Genomic DNA, 13,387 nt, shown 5'->3' with positions numbered 1-13,387 from the left:
GTGAAAAAAGGGGGCTGAGGAGGAGAGGTATTTCTACAGCCCAAGCTTCGAGTCCTGATCCCAACTGAAGTCATGCATTCAGGCGCACAGAGGGGGAAAGGTTTAAAGCATGGGGGATTTTTTAATGCATCTTTTCAAGTGTCTAATGTCTAAATATGTGCAGGTGCATAAAGCAGTCCCTACAGAATTTTTTGGGGCTTTTTGAGGGATTGCTGCGACCTAAAATGGCTGATTTCACAGCAGCTTTTTTTCAAAAATCGCAATGCAATTTGCAATGTTTCGAGGCATTTTTTCAAAGACATTGCTGTAGCTAATAAATATTGCAAAAATAGTTGGCGAGTGTTCTTAGCAACCCCACCGAAAAAGGCTCCTCACCGGGGGGAGGTATTCCTCAAAGCACCAAAATATTTATGCTCAAAATCTGTCAAAACAGCAAACAAAATGATTAAAGATTAAAGTGAAAACTGATAAATGTACGTAACAATGACAAACCGTGTGAAACGCCGTTCAACTCGTGAGGCTGCTGCACTGGTAACGACTGATAACAGAAGGGCGTGATAACTATCTCACTATACAATAGCTCAATCAGCAACAGAGCCTCTGATTGGTGGAAAGTTAGGAGCACAGTCTCTGATTGGTTAACAGACTCAACCCTTGGTATCCTGAGATGGTTAAGTGGACAATTTTTAACAAATCTTTAGAAGAGTATTGGATCAATCATTTTGGTTATACTGTACAGAGTCTAAGAAAAGACACTACAGATCGAGGTTGAATTAGAACGCACCTCAAAGACGCTCTTGTGGCAATGGCGACGCTGTCTGTATCACTAGACACTGTCTCATTTCCCTAGCATGCAGGGGTCCTAAGGTATTAAGGATCTGTCCACGAAATCACAGTAACACGACACAGGCTGGGGAAATAGGGGGATCGGTTGAGTTTAGGTTAACTGTTTCGATCGCAACATTGCGACTTCCTGGAGCGACTGTATAAAGCCTGTGATGAGTTAGGCTAGCTAACAAGAACACGACGTCTACCTTGAAAATGAAGTAAAAACATAAATGGAATTCAGAGTGACTTTTATGCCAGCGAGTAGAAGTTCTGCATCTCTGATTATAAACTTTCATCTTTATAAAAAGAGAAAATTCTCACTGTATTCCCCGACGGAAAGAAATGCCTCACCTGCGTGTCCCACCGGACAGACAGTGACCGTGTTTTCAAGAGGAAAAGCAGAAGTGAGAGAGATGAAGACTGTGTGTAAATGTATATATTTTTCTGTGTGTGTGTGTGTGTGTTTCTAGCATCTTATGTGCGAAGAGGCTGTCAGAGACAATGTGTTGTGCCTGCATGAGGGTGAGGTTCAACCCAATGAAGCACCGCTGTCCCCTCCAACTGCGTCCCCCCCGCCGTCACCCTGGGACGATGATGCTGACAGTGATTGGTGACTGTGTCCTGCACTCCTCTCTCCTCCCTCCGTCCCTCCCATCCCTTGCTCCTGTGCTCCACTTTTATCTGGCCCCACTCGCTGCCCCTGGCTTTTAATGCAGAGCTTGGCTCACCATTAATCAAAGTCAGAGCCTCCCAGTGTCTGGCCGAGACAGAAGGAAAGTGAGAGACGGAGAGAGAAGGAGAGGGAGAGGGTTTGAAAGAAAGTGACGAAAGAAAGAAAAGCTTCTCTACTTTTTGTACCATTAATCTGCAGTGGAATACAGATGAGTGGGAGTGTCGATTTTACATGTCTGGTGGAGACCTGAGAGTGTTTTCATTTCTGTTCAGTGTGCAGTCGCCATAATTGATACGATATGGTGAGGGGTCAGTACATCTAATGTGCTATTCTTTAACTGAAGAGAGCACTCAAGTGATTCAGTGTTGTTCTTAATATTGGGTGGCACATTATAAAGAATGGTCACACCTGACTTATCCTTACTATTAATGCTAAATGGATTTAGTCTGGTAAATGCACCCAAAGGTGCTCGTCGACAGCAGGAACTTTCCCCAGGAACTAGTGTGCGTTTCGATAGCAGGAACCAGGGTCTAAATTTAGTTCCCGGGTAATCGATTTACCCTGCTCCAGGGGTAGTACTTTCCAAAGGTCCAGGAACTTTCAGGGCGGGGCCTGCAGTGATGATCGCTTCTGATTGGTTGAGTGCTTGCAGCGTTTTATTTCACCCGCCATGTTGCAGCTGCAAGCTCACTGTTAGCATCGTGCTGCGAGATTGACAGTCACTTTTATTGCTTCTTCAAACGTCATTGGCCTGATTTGCATAATTTAGGTCGCTGTGGAAACGCAGACAACAATGGGCCACAGGAACCGCTTAGTTCCTTGAAGAGAAGTTCCTGGTACTTTTGGTCGAAAAGCACCTAAAGTAGTCCCTTTTGGATCCTACATTTCCCTCTATTCATGAGACACTCCCTGCCATATGCCCTGACTTTTCAGACCTCAAGTTTTTGTTGAAGCCTTTCTGTTAAATATTGATACCCTCCAAGTTAAAATGACCACGATGACATCACCGTGGTCCTTTCCTCAGCCTGAGAAGTTCTCCCCATGACTAACTGAACTGAGCTTAATGTGTAAAGTGGGCCCTTTAAAATTGAAAGTAAAATTCTCTCCTCTGTACCCCTCACACCACAAAATGGGCATGAATGTTTAAAGTCTCCGACTCGCCCTCTCTTTTTTCACTCCTCCCTCCCTCACTCTTGGGATAGACTGAATGCAGATGGCCGTTCATGTCTCTCAAGCAGCACAGCTTTCAAATGTTCCCTTCAACTTACAGACAAAAACACACAAATGCATAAGGCCACATATGCAAGTGGAGTTGTTCTGCCTCTGTAGTGCACTTAGGGGTTTGTGCTTTAAGATGCAGCCACACAATAGAGCCATGCAGACTCCTATAATAGGGGCTCAGTGTCTCAGATGAGTTGAGCAGCCTATAGTCATGTGCTGTGCCTCTGTCAAAGGCGTATAGGTTTAACTGCTCCCCTCCCTATTAGCAGGGGCTCAGAGGGCCAAGCCAGCCATGACTATATGGTAATGGGCCACTCTCAAACATCATAAAGAGGGATCAGTTCAGCACCATAAATCTCTGTCAAGGAAAAATTATTTAGAAAATCATATTATACACAGAGGATCCTTGACGTAGAGGAATGTGTACCCTGCAAACACACACACACGCCTTCTCCGGTCACTTAATACACTACATGAAGATGTCAGAATTGTCGATGGGGGGCTTAGTAGCATTCAAGCCCACACTCTTATTTTAGCCTGCAGCTAATACCTCACTTTCTGGTTCAGGGACAGGATCCAACATTTATGAGAACAGGCATCAAATGAAATAAAAATGGCACCCGGAGAGAGCCTGAAGAACTGTCTAAGATGATGAAACTTGTGGACACCCTGTCTGGGAAACATAGCAGTTAGAGGGAAGAAACAACAAAGGAGGCACCCCCTCCCAGAGACAAATGGAAAGACTCTTTAGCCTAAACTGAACAGACATAATGAGTGTTGTCTTGAATACCCTCCGCAGACATCTCGTCTGATTCCAGAGCCCCGCTGAGCGCACATCTCTTTAATTCATCTGGTTGTTTGGATTTCAAACTAGCGCGTTGCATGTCACGTTTTTTTTTTTTTTTTTGCGCAACCGGCTCGGCCCGACGTGCTCGCCGAAGGCCGAGGATAGTGATGTTTGCATTTCTGTGGGAATAGCTCTCCAAACAGAGCAGCTAAGTGGAGGAGGATTGTTTGTAGATATACTTGGCATTCTGTGGTCTGAGGGATTGTTGGCACACAATCTAGGTCAAGAGGGCTGTGCCAGTAAGATCAGAGAGCCGTGAGCACGAGGCAGTAGTAAAAGATAGCACCAGTGATGAGATTTATGGGATATTTTAGCTCATGCGTGTTCACCAAACCTCCCCTGCATAACCGCTCGACAGAAAAAGGGAGCGTGCAATAGATGGAAAACACCCTCCTTATCTGAAGCAGCGGTGGATGTAGGTTAAGTGTCCAGGATGGATTACATAAGAAAACATGGCCGCCATGTCTGGAGCTTCCACCGTGACATACATTTATCTTTTTATCCATTTAATCAATTCACCAGAAGCAGGGAGAGTCTCCTACTCCTAAAATTAAACCACAGTATTTCACAAAGAGACACTAAATGGCCATTTTTCAACAGCTAACACAGATAAATATGACTCAATTCAGGCCATGTGTGAATGATAGTGTTAGAGGGGGCAGTATATAACCTTTGTGTGTCTGTGTCTCCTGGAGAGCACAGGCCCTGAATGAACTTTTAAATCACACTATTGATCAGTCCTTCCTCCCAGACACACGCAGGGATCGAGGGCAGTTAAATGGCCTCTTCGGTGATTCACACTAAATCCCTTCAACTCCCTCCTCACCTCCATTATTCCCCTCCTCTCCTCCTCCTCATACACATTCTCCTCTTACCTCCTCTCACCTTTGTCTTCTCATGGCCACTTTACACCATGACCCGTCTAACTATACTGCCGCATTACTGTTTTCTAGGCGGTCTCCTGTAGTTTTCTTTGGTCTCTCAGCAGTCAGCACTAAAGCCATGTCAGGTTGAAAGGGAAAAGACTCCATTAAGACAAGCACAGATTTTTCTGGCTAATTCACCTTTCAGTTTTCTCATATGCTGACACCTTTACGATACTAGAAGGGTAATTATATATCTCCCTTGCCAAGTGTTTACATTTAATGGTTATGCTCTGCTTATCCCTTTAACCCCACACCGGTTTCTGTAGTTCGGAGCTGGATTGAATCACGCAGGATATATTTTGATATGATGTCCAGTGTAAATATTCAAAGGGGAGTATTATGCTAATTTCAAGCTTCATATTTCACTCTGTGATACCTGTGGAGTAGCTTAGCATAATTTACAGTTAAAAAAACTCATTTCTCTCACACTTGTGCTCTGCAGGCCCTCATACAGCCTGAAACGTCTCAGTCAGCTCCGTCCCTTTAAGAAACCCCGCCCCTACGAGCCCACTTTCTTCTGATTGGCCAGCTCTCCGAAGCCTGGGGATTTATCCAACATACTTTTACCCACATTTAGTGTAGACATCCAGCATTGTATCATCTAAAAAGTGGGCTGTGTCCTACATACCGGTGCGACCAATTTATTTTATATTTTACCCAGACGATGGCGCTATCTGGATGTTAAGTGGTGACGTCACGCCTCCACAATAAACTGTTTCCGGGTCCAAGCCACTACAACGTCTCCTGTTTACAATATGCCGCAGTGCTGTTTTCCTCGCTAACTTGATTGTTGCTAACGCTTCCTCACGGACATGCACCGTCACCATTGCAGCCGCCACCCTCACAACAATCAACGTTTGCTGCTAGCTACAACACTGATAGCTAGCAGGATTGCAAACCCGACATGGCAAAAACAGATGTTAGGCTGTTGTGTGTTTTGAATGTGTTTGAAATGAAAATAAGTCTTGTATGTCTTAAAATGTGAAACAGCATAATCATAATCTTTAAACCAGTCAATTCTGTGAGATTTTGAAACCACAAAGACCTAAAGCAATGTTACGACACAAGAGAAAACTGTAGTTTGTCTGTGTTAGGCCTTAAACAGCATTATCTGCTGTTGGTTTTGGGGTGCTATTAACAGGTTTAATGCTGCATAAAAGGCTATATAAGCCAGTCAATATAAGATAAGTTTAAATATTGGTGTAGAGGTCCTTTAAATGGAGGTGTTATGGATGCAACTGGCCTCACAGGCCCTTATTTTTCGTGCCATGGTCACTCTGACATCCACAATGGCTGCTCCATGTTGCACAGAAAACTAGGTGCATGTGTAAATTCACCTGCAATTAACTGTCATATATCACGGGCACATCCATGCATGATATTTACAGAAAGGATGGATGAAATGCAAAGTAAATAGGAGGGTATGCTGTTTAAGTATTACCTGCTAAGCAATTATATTCCTGATCTCCTCCATCATCCGTTTTAACAGCTGTGCTGAGCACTACAGCACACGACAGAAATGGCTCACCTTGAGAGGCAGAGCCAGGAGGGATTTAGAGCAGAGCGTGAGCCGTGCACACTTTACCTTTAGCTGTGCCACATTCTCCGGAAAAATAATGAACTCCACTTTAATAACTCAGTAAAATCTAATGGTAAAATGACTTTTTTTGATTTATAAATCTATAAGCTTTTATGAGCAGTTCCATAGAAGGTCTTCTTTAATACAGAACTAAATCAGCTCCTCTCTAGAGTCGTGCTTCTTGCATAACCAATTCACATTTAAAACAGAATTACAATGAAAGTATTAAACAGACAAATATCATCTTTCATATCCTGGATATCTGTGCACCTGTGCGCTCCCTCCTGTGCATAAACACGCTCCGTGTCACATAAACAAAGAAATCTGTCTATTGTGCTGGCAGTCTTGGCTCTGGCAGAGCGAGGACATTATGTGAATTAGTGTTGTGAATTGTTCGTCTGTTTAGTCCAAACAGAGCCATCCTGTGCTTTTGTCTCACAGAGAAGTGCTAAAGTTGATTCTGCTGGTGCAGCAATCGGGCTTATTTCAACAATGTTCTCGATTGTGCTGTTGTCATTTTATTGCTGTAATAGTGACATGAAGGAAAAGAAAGAAAAGTGCTGCATGTGTTGGTTTGAATTACAGTTTTTGTTGTTCACAAATGCACATTATTTGGAACAATTACACATTTTGGGTGTGTTAAATGTAGTGTACCGATTGAGTGCATTATTACTGCTATTGCATTAAATTTCCATAGACCTCCAGTCCTGAGTTTTTATACAACACAAACACGTCTCTGATTGCTGCCTCATTTACATGGAACTTGCATTTTGTTACGCCACCTCTCCCAACCTTGCATCATGCGAGGGCGCAGTGCACATAAATACCAAATTAGCGGACAAGCGGATGTCAAGGTTCCCAAAAATGCTAACACATTGTATTTCTTAATGCAACCTGCTTTGTTAACCTATAAAAAAAAACTCAGGTTTCACTTTTTGAAGTGCATTTTCAACATTAATCCCTTCTGGATACTTTTGCCTTTTCAGTGGCCCCGCCAATGAAACCCCCTGTCGAAACTAGGAACAGTGCAATTACCTGGCTACAAAAGGGCCACATAGGGCTGGACAGAGGCCTGGCAGATTACTGGCAGACACCTCATTACTGCTGCAGACCTCAACAATAGGCCTGGGCATTGCTTCTTCTACATCTATCTGTCAAGTGTGCTATTAGCCTGTCAAATGGGGACAGTCAGCACCATTAGGCCACCCTGATAATCAGACCTATTTACTCCCTCATTTTCTTTTCCTTCACTGTCACACTCTCGCAGGCTGGTCGAAAAAAGAGAGGAGAAAAAAACGCCGCCTTTCTCCATCCCGCCCCGGCTTCCCTCCCACTCCCTTGCCGGACTCATTTTCAGACAAAGACAAGTTCAGACGGTCATTACATTCTTGTGAGAGTCGTAATCAAATACGGTAAGCTCTCCACCAACTGAGGCAAATTTAATTTCAGAATGTAGTCCTGTACAAAAGGGATCTGCGTGAAGCAATTTCTGTTTGACTGGTCTTTTGAGATAAATGTGAAAATAGTTCTTTCTTCAATTAAAGCGGAAATATTTTGCGCATAAGTTATTCTGACTGAGTTCTGATACTTCTGATACTATTTTCCTTACCAATACCGATTCCAATACCTAGACATGAGCTCTGTCTACAGAGTATCCCTCCAATAAAAACACTGAATGCTGAGGTCTGACTAACTTTTAAGTCTCTAGAACTACACTTTTGTTTTTTGTTACTGTCACAAGAGAATTGACCCAAAACCTGTTGATTTTTAGGGGATTAATTCAGATATCAGATCTGCACATTGACTTAGTCGATCAGCTACAACCCATACTGCATTTTACCCAGCATCAGAGGCCTATAGCAATACCATAGACTGTATAAAAAGATGGACAGCATGTCAGCTCCCTAAAAGTGAAGCCAAAACATTTCAAATGCCCCCTGCTGACTGGCTGCAGTATAGGTCATAAAGCCCGCCTCCTCCATGTTAACAGATGGGACATGAGTCAAACTATAAAATCAAAATGCACGCCAAATACATTTTTCTCAAACATGGTTTCTGTCATTATAGTTAGTTATTATCATGTATCTTATCATATCTTATCATCAAGTGTTCATTTTTCTGACAAGTTTATTTTTAATACGTTATTTGATGCTGTAAAAAGGATGATTGACAGCTCTGCTGACAAATACGGCTGCTGCAGCCGATCTGCTCCGGATTTGCCGAGTAAATGGTAAATTAACTGTACTAATACAGCACTTTTCTAGTCTTTGCGACCACTCAAAGCTGCTTTTACACTACATATTACACCAATTCTCACACACATTCACACAGTGATGGCAGAGGCTGCTACGTAAAGGGGAGCAATTTGGGGTTCAGTGTCTTGCCCAAGGACACTTCGACATGTAGCCTGAGGGAGCTGGGGATCGAACCTCCTACCTTCTGATTGAAAGACGACCGACTCTACCACTGTGCCACAGCCGCCCCGAGAGTAGAGGAGGATCGGTGAGAGGAGACGTAACTAAAACAATCACTACAGTCATTCAACGTCTGTTTCGGACCAACACAAGAAGCTGCTCTGCTGTTAAATATGCTGACGTGAGGGATCTTTGCTGGTTCTTTTGGTAAGTTAAGTGTATGTTTGGGTTAGCAGAAGTGGCCATGGCAACGCCCGCCTTTTGTACAATGAGAGTAGATGGAGACGGGTCGTCCATCTTTATATAAAGTCATTGACAAATACTGGTATTGGTATCAGATACTGATATCTGCATCGGACTGTCTCTGATATTATTTTAGTTATTTGGTTGTTGGATCAGTGTTTTGCCAATAGTAGCGCTCATCCGTACATGACAGCAAACACAACACAGAAAATCAAAGAGCATGGCCAACCAAACATTCCAAGCTGACAAACTCTTCCCTTATGGGAACCTTGCCAGTATGAACTCAACCAACAATCTCCTGCCTTCCCCACACTGTTACAGCACTTCATGTCTGTTATTAGGTCCCACAAGCTCACGCTGTGTTTTTCACGCTTCGCCTCACCCACAGAAAAAAATGAAGAGAGCCTCATTTAAATTTTTCACTTGGTCAATACTTGTCCCCCGATGGGTTTCTCAGCGTACAAGTCAAAGATCCACAAGAGCATGAAAAAGACTGTTACAGAAAAAGGACCCGCAAAGACAAAATCCTCGACCTGTCATTTCCACTGGCTGGGCTCAGGTCCCATCACAGGCACAGTTAGAGGATGAGCACACACACACACACACACACACACGTTCACACGTGGACGTTCAGAGAGAATGATAACAGGATGAAGGTCATTTTCATTGGCTGGGCTCAGATCCATCACAGGCAAAGTCAGGGAATGCACACACATGCACACAAAGACAAACATACGGAAAGATAGAGAGAGAGAGAGAGGGCAAGAGTGAAGAGTTTTTACAGCCTGTCCTGTAAACAGCAGCTGCCCATGTATCCGTCTTGTGTTGCTCTCCTCTGGTGTGACATAATACAAACACAAAATAATGTTGAAACTTGTAGGTCAACCATAGACCGCAAAAATAACGGGCGTGGCCACCATGACGTCACATATTGGGCGGACGACCGCCTGTACTGAAGCCTCAAGTTTGACATCTTGGACGCCGCCATGTTGTTTTCTGGACCCAGCAGTAACCATAGCTGTGTCCTAATTCAGGCTGCATCTTTAGGATGACATATTTTAAGGCTGATTACGTCACAGCGGCGCGTCGAAGGCTATCCCATTTCGAAGGCTCCTTCAAAAGCAGCCGAAAAATGCGTCCTCCTTTTCCCAGGCCACAAAGGATCGATCAGGTGCATCCTTCGCAGCCTGACATGTCCCAAGACTCATTGTGTGACAATTCAAAAAAGATGAAGGACTCTTACATGGCAGAGGAATACACTTTTAAAAGTAAAAGACTTTGGTTTCAACTCAAGCGAATAGCTAGCGATACAGCTACAACTGTTACAATAACAAAAGGGGCCTTGAAACTCTCAATTATCTTTAAAATAAAAGGTAAAGTTACGCACAATAGCTATGATAGCTAGTTAGCCTGCTAGCTACCTGTTGCTAGGCAACAGTGGCAGCCTTTGGTGACGCAAGGTTAAAGGCGGAAACAGCTGGTGACACAAAGAAGAAATCCTCCGTAGACCAGACTGTCTCATTTCGGTTCAGCCTTGGCGGTCTGCACAGGCTACGAATGACCCATCCTCCGTAGACTGCGTCCTTCGAAGGATGCAGCCCCTGAATTGAGACACAGCTCATATTTGGAACAGACGGTGGACAGGAGCCTTTAAAAAATGAAAACTACAAAGTATAAGGCTGTGACCATGTTTAACTTTGCTGTGAAGTTTGGTGTTTTAACATGGGGCATAATGGGGATTGTCTCTGTTTTTGGAACCAGCCTCAAGCGGCCACTTGAGGAAGTGCAGATTTTGGCACTCCCACATTGGCTCCATTTGTCTTCTTGAGTTCAACATGTCAGTGCCAGCAAAGCTACGCACAGGGCAACAAAGAAAAACTGTCTTTGCAGATCACATATGTGAAAGGGATAGAATTAAGTAAGATTAATTCTCTTGTTTGTGTTCCTTCAGAGAGCAGGATCGTGCAGATTCACAGACAGGTTTCAGCTGGAGGGTAGCATTCCGTGAAGACAGAAGTACTGACTTGCTGTGCGGCATTGCTATCAAAACAAAGTCTCATTACACAAAGACCAAAGAAAAACAACTCAGAGATGTGTCAGTCTGAGAAGCAACCAGCCTTCAACCGCCAGATGACAGCCTCAAAAAAGAGGTTCCATAAATGTCTCGTGTGTTGTTTTTGGAGGGATGCTTACCTTCGGCAGAATCTCTGGAATGCCCACAGGGAAATGCAAACAGCGGCTATTTCTATCAGCGCCTTTGATTTGTAAATAAACTACAGAGGAAAAAGGTACGGTGCAGTGAATTGTGCTTGTCCTGCCATAGAATATAACATGCTGTGTCTTGGGTGTTGGTTTGAACTCCTCCATGGTGTTTTCAAAAGGGAGAGCTTTTACTTTGATTCAGGGATGGAGGGCTTCGAATGAGAGCATGTATGTTTCACTGAACCAGCTGGCCTCGCACTTCCAGCCTTAAAGACATTATTCACGCTGAAGCGACGTGAAATCTGAGGAGCCCTGAAGTCAGCTTTGTCGTGAAGTGAGACTCTGAAATGCACGTTTTGCAAAATGACGGCCCTTTGAGGTGCAATGATTCACATTTATGCAGTAATAGTAGAATTTCCATTTCACAAATGTAAAGTCAAATAAAACTGCTTTTGCAGACTGCTTACTGAGAGAAAAGGTTTAAAAAAGAACACTTACCAGCCTGGTTGGTGGTGATGTCTATGGACACATGCTGCGCAGGGTACGGGCTCTTGTTGCTCACTCCGTTCACAGCTTGTATCTCAAAGCTGTAGAGGGTGTGAGCCCACAGGTTGCTGATGAACACCCTGGTGTCAGTCAGACCCAGCTGTCTGGGAACGAAGTCCACGTTGTCGTCGCAGTGGGAGCAGGAGCGCCGGTCCGCCCGGCACTTTTTGCACACGATGTTGTAGACGACATCCTCCCGGCCGCCCGTCTCTCTGGGTGAATGCCACTCCAGGATGACGGAGGTTTCGTTCACGATGGAGATCACATTCCTGGGACTGGATGGGACACCTAAAGACACACGGAGAGAAAAAGATGCAAGAAAATGCCAGGGTAGCTGGAATCATTTACCTTTACAGGTAAAGCAAGCTGTCTAGATGCCCAAAGCAAAATAACGCATAGCTTGAAGAAAATAAATAGTTCCATTAAACTGCTTGCTGTTAGGTCAATTCAGTCCATTTACAGCCCTGTAATAAATACAAGTGTTGTTGTCTAAGAGCAACTTGCCTTCTTCCTCCTTTTCTCCGTCTCCAGCACATTGGAATGCTAATTTATTCCATTCACACCCAGAGAGATCAAACAGCCAAACGTTTGTGTCTATCAAACATTGGTTATTTAGCAAAATGCAGTGTTGCATGGAGTATTCTTATCCAAGTGGCTCTGGAGATTCGCACCACCATTCACTCCCTCATAGCCCGCAGCTGGAGCAGAACCTCAAAGACGACATTCAGAGAGAAATCAGGAATTAATGAAAACTATTGTTTTGCTTGAGTGGTGGCTTGATATTAGGGTGCAGAAAAGTGGCTTGTTTAGCCTCCCGCAATCGGAGCGCAATTGTTTAAGAGTTGAAATCTGTTCAAATTGCAGTGTGGGATTTTTTTGCTGAGACTCCGTGTCCCTGTGGCTGCTCGGAGGCAGCTCTTTCTTCTCAGATAGCAGACTCTGCAGATAACGCTGAAGCTCGCCAAAGCCCTTAGTCAGTGAAGCTTAGGTTAAGTAAGGCTGCCCTGCAGAGCTGATCTGGTACCAATTCATCCTCCATAAAGCCTGACCTTTATCATTAAAGAGAAGTTTAACCGACCCACTATTAGACTACTGTGAAACTAGAAATCCACTCAATTCTCGATACCCTTCAAGGAATAACTTAGCTCTCTAACATATTGTACTTTCTGTCCTCTTCTCCTTTCCTCCTGCTTATATAAGAAGAGAAATATACATAGCCTCTTAATCATATTATGATGTAGCACTCCAGTTTCCCATTTCTGTGATCACAGGGCAGATAGTCTCTTCAGTCAACACAGACACAATTAATCACCGTAGCTGTAAAAGCCCTGGGGAGCTGGGACAAAGCGCTAGAACACACAAGGGTGAAGGAACGGCACTGTAACTGCTGCGACCTCGGCTCAGCGGCTCAACAACAGAGAGGTCAGTGACAGGAAGGGCGCGACCTCTACAGTGTGATTATTATGGTCTGGGGTAGAGGCCAGCTAGTGCTCCAGATATATGGTCAAATGGCACATAATGGGGTCCTTGGATGCTTCCAGATGTTTTATATGTGGAGGGAAAAGATGGCAAAAAGGGGCGTGTGTTGGTAGGAACAGGCCGCATGAGAGAATTGGCAGCACTTTAGCTTTCCCCTCGGGAAAAGCACTATAGGCACTTCATGTGTTGCTCACACTGCTTCTATCCTCTGTATCATCCATCACCTGCGTGCACTTGCCCCCAAACCTGCATTGCTGGGGGAAAAAATGCACATCTGCTCATGTGGAAAATGCATGTAAAAAAAAAAAAAAGGGACACATGCCTGGACTTGGTTCCTGTGTGTTCATCTGTGCGCTGTCTGTATCAGTGTATTCATACAACTTTTAAAGGGATAACATTGCCTGGTTGTGGTATGAATAAGGCGTCACA

General features: G+C 44.1%; 1 protein-coding gene across 3 annotated transcripts in view; it reads right to left on the bottom strand.

Annotated features, from left to right (window-relative positions):
- The window catches only part of LOC138611901 (ephrin type-B receptor 1-B), a 165,250-nt gene that overhangs the window by 49,262 nt on the left and 102,601 nt on the right, over positions 1-13,387 (bottom strand). For all 3 annotated transcript variants that reach the window (XM_069685160.1, XM_069685162.1, XM_069685161.1), the window contains exon 5: positions 11,432-11,767. In XM_069685160.1, the coding sequence (XP_069541261.1) occupies positions 11,432-11,767 (336 nt within the window). The remainder of the gene's footprint in view (positions 1-11,431; positions 11,768-13,387) is intronic.

This window comes from Semicossyphus pulcher, unplaced genomic scaffold (assembly GCF_022749685.1).
Source record: "Semicossyphus pulcher isolate SPU_LCO1_2020_fin unplaced genomic scaffold, fSemPul1.0.p SCAF_7, whole genome shotgun sequence".
Lineage (NCBI taxonomy): Eukaryota > Metazoa > Chordata > Actinopteri > Labriformes > Labridae > Semicossyphus > Semicossyphus pulcher.
The sequence above is the reverse complement of the archived record's forward strand: the minus strand, read 5'-3'. Positions and strand labels throughout refer to the sequence as shown.